Source organism: Oncorhynchus clarkii, chromosome 17 (assembly GCF_045791955.1).
Source record: "Oncorhynchus clarkii lewisi isolate Uvic-CL-2024 chromosome 17, UVic_Ocla_1.0, whole genome shotgun sequence".
NCBI classification, from domain to species: domain Eukaryota; kingdom Metazoa; phylum Chordata; class Actinopteri; order Salmoniformes; family Salmonidae; genus Oncorhynchus; species Oncorhynchus clarkii.
The window spans coordinates 51,188,437-51,198,856 of NC_092163.1; the positions used below are offsets into that span (position 1 = coordinate 51,188,437).

The window sequence follows — 10,420 nt, forward strand, 5'->3', positions numbered from 1 at the left end:
TTGAGCTAAATACAGGGAATACCAGTACCAGAATACACCACTGCACTGAATATAAATATGTAGTGTAGTAGGGCATAGCTACTGATATACTGGCATATTATACATGGTGTAATAGACTACTGTACAGGGAGAAAGAGCGAGACATGGGGATTAATAAACTATATTTATTCAATGGTATTAGAAATACAAGATCAATGGCTTTAGCACACAGCAGTGCACAGGGGAGCACTGCAGACACACAGTTAGACACAAACTCCTTTACTGACAACAAACACAGGTAACTCACCAGTCGCTATGGAAACACACGCTCCTTTGGACCATGAACAGCACAGAATAAGATTAATTAATGAGAGCACTTGATCGATTTGGTTGTAGTGTATCTCTCATCAGACTTTTGACTTCACAACATTGTACAACTGTGGCAGTATAAAATCAGGTTCCATGGTACATCTCCACTACATATACAAAATGTAATAGTCTCAACTTGTTTTGGAAGTCCTATTTTCAATTGATAGAGAAAGGTGGGCTTTTAGTTATGATGTCCATCTACAGCTTGTCCATCGGAATAGATTCATCAAGACACTTCAACATTTTCAGCCCGAGTACCCATTCCTCGATACTTCCAACTGACGCAAGATGTGAGATGGCGTCGACAGAGAGGGCTACCTCGCTTCTAGTCCTTAGGAAACTTTTACAAGCATTTCGCTACACTTGCAATAACATCTGCTAACCATGTGTATGTGACCAATGAAATTTGATTTCAAAGATAGTTAGTTCTTAACGAACTCACCGGTCAAAATGTGAAGCTGTAAAAAAGGTGTTGGGAGCAGTAGACGGAGGAGATTGTAGACACCCATAGCTGGAGGTTAAGGCTGGTGTCGTTGACTGGGAAAGCTGATTATCTGGACTGTGTAGAACTGGGAAGACCTAGTAGAGTTAGTGAGGCTGTGTGTTCTGTGTTCTTCAGCCCTGGTTACCAAACAAACATACCCCTCCTCGGATGTAAAGTACATGACCATATCAACTCTGCCTGGTCCTGACACATTTATGATCCTAAAGTCAAAATGAACTGATAACATGTTGTATTGAGTAAAGAGACTGGGCAACATGTGAAAACTACATAGCAACACATGTATACTGACTGACACATTAGATATGCTCTGTAAACCAAGCAGGGAGAAGGACACGCCTGGATGTTCCTAAAATGAATTCACATTTCAATCCGTCATCATGCAGTAATGGTCAAAAACCCACTCAAAGAGGCAGAGTGTAATTACTTAGGCCTAATGCATGTAGATAAAAACAGACATAATTGATCCAAAATGTATGGGCAGAGGCATTTACAGCTGCTATTATGAAAGGTTTATCATTGAGGTGTGCAGTTGTTAATGGACAGAGACATTATTCAATTATGAAGAGGGACCCTTTTATAGAAAGCAGAGGCCCTTTCACAAAAACACACAAAAGACCCTAAAAGCAAAGATGGGAACATCTTGTGAATGACTTAATTCACACTGACACAATACTACACACATGCCACATCATTATAAAATCAGCCCCATGGGCACTATAAAGATGTCAATGAGGAAGCTAGGGCTGGTTTAAGTAGGCCACATTAGAAGTAGGTCTACTTAGTAAAACACCAATTACCGGACAGAGTTGTCAGGCATCTGGAGAACGAGGTTATATATTTGATTTTGCACTGTATGGGAAAATATGTATGGACTAAATAAACTACTCACTTCCCCCCCCCAAAACAACAAGTTGCAGAAGCAGGTTGAGACATGCCATGTGTGATGCATTCTACACAGTCTGGTCACATCATGGTGGATGAGATGTGTACATCTGCACATGAATAGTAAACTATCAAATGCGGATTTGTCCAATTAACAGTGAACAATTGTACATCGATCACCTTAACACTGACATGAATAACAATACATTACAAGAATGTTGCAAATGGGTACTGATGACCCATTGACAGTAGATGATAATCTCCTGCTCCGTGGCGTTCTGTACATTACAGCATCTATCCCACTAGATGGCGACAGATGTGGACCTATACAATACTATTCCTGTGGCAACCTTCAGGGGCTATAATTTTCAAATATTTAATGAATCTGTCATTTCAGCAATATTTGCTGCACAATATACTTAAAGAGGCAATCTGCAGAACCCAAAATATAAGCTTGTTTTACTCCAATGTTTGTAAACAAAGGACATGTAAACCAACACTATACAGACTGAAAACATGGTTAAAACCATCATTTGAATATTATGGATGGTCAGTCCTTGCATAGCTCCGTCTATGAATTTGAGAGTGGTTACATTTCTCCAGCCCCATCCCTTAGCTTTTTACCGAAACAGGGGAATGGAAAATGATTTGTTATTGTGTCAACTTGGTGCTTTAAAGCACTTACATGTATGATATTTAATGTACTTATACTGTAGATGACATTCTGTTGGAGCCTCCAAAATATAGGGCACATTTGAAAATGTTTTCAGGGCTGATTTCATTTTGACCAGTCTGTTTGCTGGCAGACTGTCAAATATTTGCAATCCTTCAAGTAGAAATCATCAGCAAGAGCACAATGCAGCCTCACATATTTTAAAGATTTAACTGTTTCCCATTTGGATTGCTGGTTCCGCAAGGTTCTCCCAGAGACTAATCCTTGTGACTAATTGAACTCATGTGACCTCAGGGACCAACCTGAACTCAGGGATAGATGTAGCATAGTAAATGTAAATCTGGGACACTCCAATGAGCATGATATGCTATGTTTCATATAGTATGTATTAATTTCTGGATGTCCATCATCCATTTCAAATTATATGTTAAGAATTGCAATTTGTATGATATGTTATGAAATTCAATTAGTACTATATGTTAGGAAATGCAAATCGTACAATGAGCAAAATGTATGATATGTTACGAATTCAAATTTGTTGTGGCTACCGTTAGCTAGGTGGCTATCGCTAATGTTAACTAGGCTAGGGGTTATGGGTTAGGGTTAGAGTTGAGGTTAGGAGTTAGGTTAAAGGGTTAGCTATCATGCTAAGTAGTTGCAAAGTATCTAAAAGGTAGCAAGTAGTTGCAAAGTAGATCATTAGATGAAGCTGTCCGTAATGAGATTCCAACACACAACCCTTGGGTTGCTAGATGTTCTCTTTATACACCCAACCCGACTAACAACCCAACTGTTGTTTTTGCCTTAAGTAACCTTGTGTCTTATGTAACTATACCAAACGTAACATATCATACTAATTTTAGTGTCCTGGATTTACGTTTACTATGTCATGTCTAGTCTATGAGACCAGGCTGCAGAGATGCCTAAAGCATTTCTGGTCTCCTGAGACCCAGCAATTAATTTTGGTCTTCTCTAGTGGATATCAGTTCTTGGTCCGTATCTCTGAGGATATAAAAGCCACTGTATTAAGTCATATTTTCCCTTTGAGAGGACAGTCTGGACTTTTCAAAGATATCACATGTGCAGGGATGTGACCTTGAAAACGTTATCTTCCTGGCTCTTTAAAAAATGTCTGCCATCAAAATTAGCACATTAATTTTCATTTTCATGAGTTTGATATTCAAATTATTTATAGTAAGTGAGTATCTCGGGAATGGATAAGTGAGTTGTTAGAACTGTGTAATAATTTTTCAACAGCTTTTCAACAGCTTATCAAGAAATGTCCTCTGTAATGAACACCCGGATGCCGCAACTATGTTTTTCACCTACTGTACCCATTGACTGTTGTAATGTAGTGAACTTAATGCCATAGTCCAGTCCGTGTATTCATACTGTGGGTTTCCAGGTCCATGTTTTACAGTAGCCAGATGGCGGGAGGCATATAACATGTGAACTATGTAATGCCAGCAAACTTCTGAGTCAAGTTAAACTAAAGTATAGGAACGCCCCAACCTCAGTTCTTATAAACATAAGAAATCTAAATAACTGGACGTTACAACTGTAATGTAAAATGTTTCATATTAACGTCCTAATGACCACTACTGTCACGACTTCCGCCGAAGTTGGTGCCTCTCCTTGTTCGGGCGGCGTTCTCGACTTCACCGGCTTTCTAGCCTCCACCGATCTACATTTTTCCCCCCATTTGTTTTTGTCTGTATTGTACACACCTGGTTCCCATTACGTTTTTATTATTTCCCTATTTAACCCTCTGGGGCCATCATGGTTTTGTGCGTGTTTACTGTTGTCAGTTGTCTCGTTTATGTGATTCTGGATGTTTCGTTCTCCTTGTTGGAAGATTATTTTTGAGTATAGTTACTATTATTACTCATCTCTGTGTCCTGCGTCTGACTCCGCCTTACCCACATCACCAAAACTATGACAACCACAAAGTACAATTTTTACTTACAATAAAAGATAAATAACAATATATTCAAATGTTTCTACTCTCACCCCAAACATGTATGTCAACAACAAAAAAATCATAATAAATCCTAACGTTTGAGGGGGGGGGTCTAGAGGATAATTATAGTAGCCTATGCCCTAGGGATCACATTTTAAAAAACGGGCATGTTAAGTACAAAAAAATGAACACAAATATTTGCACACATCTGTCATGTATTTAATATTGTGTATTATTAAATACATAGCTCTATGAAAGGCTAAATTTTTATGACCAAGTTGACCTATTTTAATATGCAATTTATGCCACCTATGACTATCTGAATCTATTTCTATTCAGTCCAGCGCATGATACAGCATGTCCAGATGTGCATAGTAAAGAGGTGATGATTTGTTAATTCACTTGCTCAGATCTCAAACTCGGATTGGCTCCTTCAGAGATGCAACGCTCTAACTGGCTGGAGAGCGCAAGCTGGAAAAGAAACGAATCAGACAAAGTCACTACACTTCACAGTGCGCCTTCAGTCCCGAGGATTCATACCAAGAGCTGTGCGCAAAATTGACTTACTTATGGGAACATATCAACCCTTTATGGATTCATGTCAAACTGGATGCAACGTGCCATATCAAATGTGAGTATTAACAGACTAGTCCAAGTGGATTATAGGCTACAATTATGATGGATTTTGCTCTTACTGTATTTTAGACAAAAACTTGCAGGAATTGATCTCCTCATATTTTCTCTTTTAGGCGTTAATTGTGACGGTCACTCTGAAATAAATAAAATGGTAAGTATTTTTCCATTCTGTAACCTAAGCATACATTAGATTGCCAAGCAATACAGTACAGTAGTGGGAAATGGCACTGAAATTGGTTTATGCACAGTCTGCTCAAATTGTAATTGTGCGTAACATGGCAATGAATTAGATCAACTATAGGCCTAACCATATTTAAAATTAAATAGGTCAATTGTATTTCAAGATACTAAATGAAATGTCAGTCCCTGAAATGATGGGGTTTAACACCAGCATATAGAGACAACATCTGCAGGGCAACAATGCTCTGTGCAAAGGCGGCGTTATCACGCATAATGTCGGACTAGATACCCAAATGCATCTGCAGAGGGATGCTATCCACTGTAAGCTATGCCATGAGTCGGGTAAACAAACTCTTGGCAGTTAGTTAAGGTGCTCTATATCTATGAGCCAGATGGGTGTCTAATGTGTTAGATATACTTTTGATTTTCACTGTATGAAAAGGGCATCATAATTTCCTGTAATTGTAAAGAGTATTTTCCTTTGTGGAGGTCTACAGTATCTCTTGAAACTATAGATGTGATTTTACCACTTCTTCCTTTTTGGCAACAAAAACCAATCCCTGCAGGAAGGTTATTATAGCTAATTTATGTTTTATATAAGTCAGACTTTTATAGGCAATTTGTGTCTGTTGTGTCTGAGTGTACCACACAACCCGTGTTGTGGCTGAGTGTACCACACAACCGTTTTGTGTCAGAGTGTACCACACAACCCGTGTTGTGCCTGAGTGTACCACACAACCCGTGTTGTGTCGGAGTGTACCACACAACTCGTTTTGTGTCGAGTGTACCACACAACCTGTGTTGTGGCTGAGTGTACCACACAACCGTTTTGTGTCAGAGTGTACCACACAACCCGTGTTGTGGTTGAGTGTACCACACAACCCGTGTTGTGGCTGAGTGTACCACACAACCCGTTTTGTGTCGGAGTGTACCACACAACCTGTGTTGTGGCTGAGTGTACCACAAAACCTGTGTTGTGGCTGAGTGTACCACACAACCCGTGTTGTAGCTGAGTGTACCACACAACCCATGTTGTGGCTGAGTGTACTACACAACCCGTGTTGTGTCTGAGTGTACCACACAACCCGTGTTGTGGCTGAGTGTACCACACAACCCGTTTTGTGCCGGAGTGTACCACACAACCCGTGTTGTGTTGGAGTGTACCCAACACAACCCGTGTTGTGTCTGAGTGTACCACACAACCCGTGTTGTGTCTGAGTGTACCACACAACCCGTGTTGTGTCTGAGTGTACCACACAACCCGTGTTGTGGCTGCATTCTCAAGTTCCCGCTCTGTCTAACTTTGTTGTGATGAAAGCAAACAGAGGCAGAAGGTGTTAGCACAGGGTCAAATGCTTCAGTAGACAATAGAGGAGCTTGGGCTCTTACCCACTGCATGACAGGGCATAGGGTCACACACTGACAGAACAGGAAAGAGAGGACTATGGGGTGAACAGGACTGTTCATTCACTGGATGTGACCTCTATGGTCAGACATAAATATGTGTCTCAGAGGGCTCCATGTTTCTCCTCCTCTGGTCTGCTAAACATTTCTCACCTCAGATCAGTCCCCCATAAAGGTATGGAAGGTAAAGGTACAGTGGCCATGTTCGAATACCCATACTATTGTACTACATACTTAAGCTGCATAGTATTTAGTCATTGTCACATACTATTTAGGACATACTGTTTAGTCAAAAGTATGCAGTATTTCATGGCTGCAGCGCAGGAGCAGCTCCTGATTGGCTGAGTAGGTGTGGCGGGGCCGAATGCGGGTGGTATTTAGTTTAAAAGCTCTGACTAAGCCCAAAAGAACAAGAAACACTTTTTAGTGAGAAAACAGAAATCTACTTTGACAAAAAAAATCTGTTTTCAAAGATGTAGCCTATGATGCAATACCCCTGATCATTTTAAGGAGAACAAAAACTACTTAGCCTACATTTGAACACCACCGCAGAAGCTTTGGGCATCTTCGCAATTGAGTATCTTAGTTTTGTTGTTGTCTACTTGAAGAGAACTAGGGCCTATCACTCGCAGCCCAACTCTTCCAATGCATTGTGGAGAAGTCTGCATCAAATTTTACTAGATGAAGAGCCGAAATGAGTATATCATTCTGGCATTTAAACCATACTCAATTTTTTTTCTAGAATTGTCCCATACTATTTGAATGCGTTGTGCGTGATTGCGTTGTTTTCCGCTATTCGTTCAGTTGTTTAGCGAATCCACCATTATCAAATTGATCAGCTGTTGTCAAAGCCGAAATTAGTATGACATCCGGACATTTAAAGTATAATACAATTTCTAAATTTTTGGAAACTTAATATTGTAATGCTATTTGGTACTGTCAAAGGATATTATGCCTGTCATGAAAGGACTTAACGGATCCTCTCAATGTTTTATTTTTAACTAAGTTTCTGTCAGGACTGCATGATTTACTCTGTTATCCCACTTTTTGAAGTATCAGTTTGTGTATGTTTTGTAGGCCACCTTTTTCAATCAGAGGTAATGTCGTACGTGGTTCGCGAACCGTTATGCTCAGTCAACCCTGTTTGATTTTGAGTGTGAACGCTGCTCACTGGTTGGTTTGGACCAATCAGAGTTGGTCCCTGTGAATCAAAGGGAGAGGAAATGAGAGTATATGCTCTTTAGTGTGTCACAGCTGACTTCCATATGCAGGCATCCCTCACCCTTAAAGAGACACACAGTTATACCTACATCCTGTGCCTGTGCCAGAGAAGCCTCAATCCCCCTGCAGATCACCCTTTGAGCAAGGATCATCAACTAGATTCAGCCACTATTTTTTCGAGCGGATGGTCAGGAGGCCTGAACATAATAACAAATCATTTGTAGACTGCAAATTGACCACAAGAAGCCCAAACATATATAATATTTGACTAAAACATAATCATTTCAAACCATGCTAACAGTTGTATATGATCACATATATCTCTCTATTATGAATGGGAATACTTTGGAACAGATTTCCCAAATTTAAATCACTTGGAGCTGATTTGCTGGTGTTTTTACAGTCTTTTATGTCCAACAATAAAATTAAACTTTTTGTTGTTGTTGCTAAAACAACTTGGAGTGGGTGGATCCATATGAAAACTGGTCAAGTGTGGTGTGATAGTTATGTATCTGAGAAGGGTGCAGGACAGTTGGAGCAGGGCAGGTAGAGCAGGACAGGGAGAGCAGGACAGGGAGAGCAGGACAGGTAGAGCAGGACAGGTAGAGCATGGGTGTTGTTTACCGCTCAGATGGATGTTTGAGGGGAGTATTTACGTCCGTTTGGCAGTGTGCGTTCAAGTTTACAAAAGAGGCGTAGCTCTTCCAGACAGTCGAAACCTATCAGCAGTCACCCACTCTTCAAGTCTGAGCCTGCCCTACAGATCTGGTCTCCACTATAGTCACCAACAAATGCTGTGTGCTTATCAGAAAGAGTTCAGCTCAGACTTTGTTAAGAATGTTCGGTCTATCAAACATCTGCAGCAGGCTGGACTTTATTTAGACCTACAACATGTATTGTGTGATTTTGTAGAAAATCTTTGCTACCACTAAATAATAGCACTCAACCACTGACTGTGTTTTCTTTATCTAAACATAGTAATGTGTCAAAGTGTGTGTGTACCAGCCTATGTCTGACTGCGTCCCTTGTCCCTCCCAGCTGTGTCTGCGTGACTCTGGAGATTGCCTGCGGGACCAGATGCACTACATGATGAGGTCCCTGCAGGACTTGAAACACCTGAGAAGGACCTGCCCTGCTGCTGCCCCTGCTGCCCCTGCCATCACCCCTGCCCCCACCCTGGTCCACCGCTCTGCAGTGGCACGAGCCTGCTATCAGAGGGCACTGCAGCGGGAGCGCCGTACCCGCCTGCGCATCTCTGACGCCAGTACGGCCAGCACCTACGACTCAGCCTGCTGTCTGGCCAGTCCTCTGGAGGAGGAGGAGGGTGCAGGCAGCCGGCTGGGTCTGGGCCTTGGCCTGGGTCTGACCTCCCCCAGCAGTGAGAAGAGTCTGGAGTTTGACTCTGGCTACTCTGAGGCCTCCTGGCAGGACGAGGCCGTGGTGCTCAGGAGGACCAGGAACGTACGGGTGTCCTCCTCCGCCTGCCTCCGAACCAACCAGGCTCCCAGTGGCCTGGTCCGGCCCAAATCCACATCAGACGCCTGCCTGGAGAGGTGGACCTCATTCGAGGCCAGCGACCCAGAGGACTGGACCACGTCACTGCTGACACGGGGACGAAACAGGCAACCTCTGGTACTGGGGGACAACAGCTTTGCTGACCTCATACAGAACTGGATGGATCTACCGGACTGCCCTGAACCAGCAGAACTGAAGCCCATCTCTGGCTTCTTGGTCAACATGAGGCGGAAAATAGCTGGGATGTCAAAGAGTGTAGAGGGGAGGGTGAGGATGAGGTCCTCAGACTCTTCTTCACATGTGAGTCGGACAGCCATGGCCCCCAAACGACTCTCATGCCCCCTAGGGGTGCAGGCCCCTGCCCCACGCCAGTCCCCCTTCTTCCACCAGTCCCACTCTGGCCTGCATGAACTAGACACAGACTTCTATCAGTTCACTGCCCTCATGAAGACTGGCAGCAGACAGCCTATTATCTGTAATAACATCATCAGCTACATCTGACACCAGGTCAGCCACTAACAGACACTCATTCTAGGCAATGGACAATCCCCAAAGTCACTATTTTTATATGATAAATGTTATCACTATGTTCTGACTATATGCTGCCAAAAATAAAGCAAATTATTTGAGATTGGAAATATTTGTTGTGTCAATGACAAATTAAACTATAAGATACAGGCTTTACAGTTGCTGGATACCAGTCAGAAGGAGGTATCAGAATGGAGAACTTGTCAATGTGAGGCCAGAGTATTTAGCCTGCTGTAGTCACCGGAGATGAATTAATGTCAGTCAGAGTGAGAGGCGCTTCACTACTCACTGCACACACATGATCAAAGACATATTTTACTACCTGCTGTGGGAAAAGGAACAGAAAGTAGGGTTTCATTACGTTGCTAATTAGAATCATATTGAAACTCTAGGCAAATAGTGTTGAGAGTGGTGGGTATCATGCAAGCTTGAGAAGATAACCCATTTGGACCATTTAGTCACCAGACCCCTGTTTATTTAAAACAGTTTTTATCGTTCAAGTTATGTAACAATCGGATGATAAAATGAAAGTCCAAAGTTATCACAAATATATCTTTACAAAAGATGG

At 42.0% G+C, this 10,420-nt stretch overlaps 1 protein-coding gene across 1 annotated transcript; it reads left to right on the top strand.

Annotated features, from left to right (window-relative positions):
- The first annotated feature begins 4,889 nt into the window (after window positions 1-4,889).
- LOC139369805 (PAK4-inhibitor inka1-like) lies at window positions 4,890-9,962 on the top strand. The gene is made up of 3 exons (XM_071109079.1): window positions 4,890-4,999; window positions 5,118-5,155; window positions 8,848-9,962. Exons 2-3 carry the CDS (start codon window positions 5,153-5,155, stop codon window positions 9,823-9,825), a joined length of 981 nt encoding a protein of 326 aa, XP_070965180.1. The 5' UTR covers window positions 4,890-4,999; window positions 5,118-5,152; the 3' UTR covers window positions 9,826-9,962.
- Window positions 9,963-10,420: the final 458 nt, after the last annotated feature.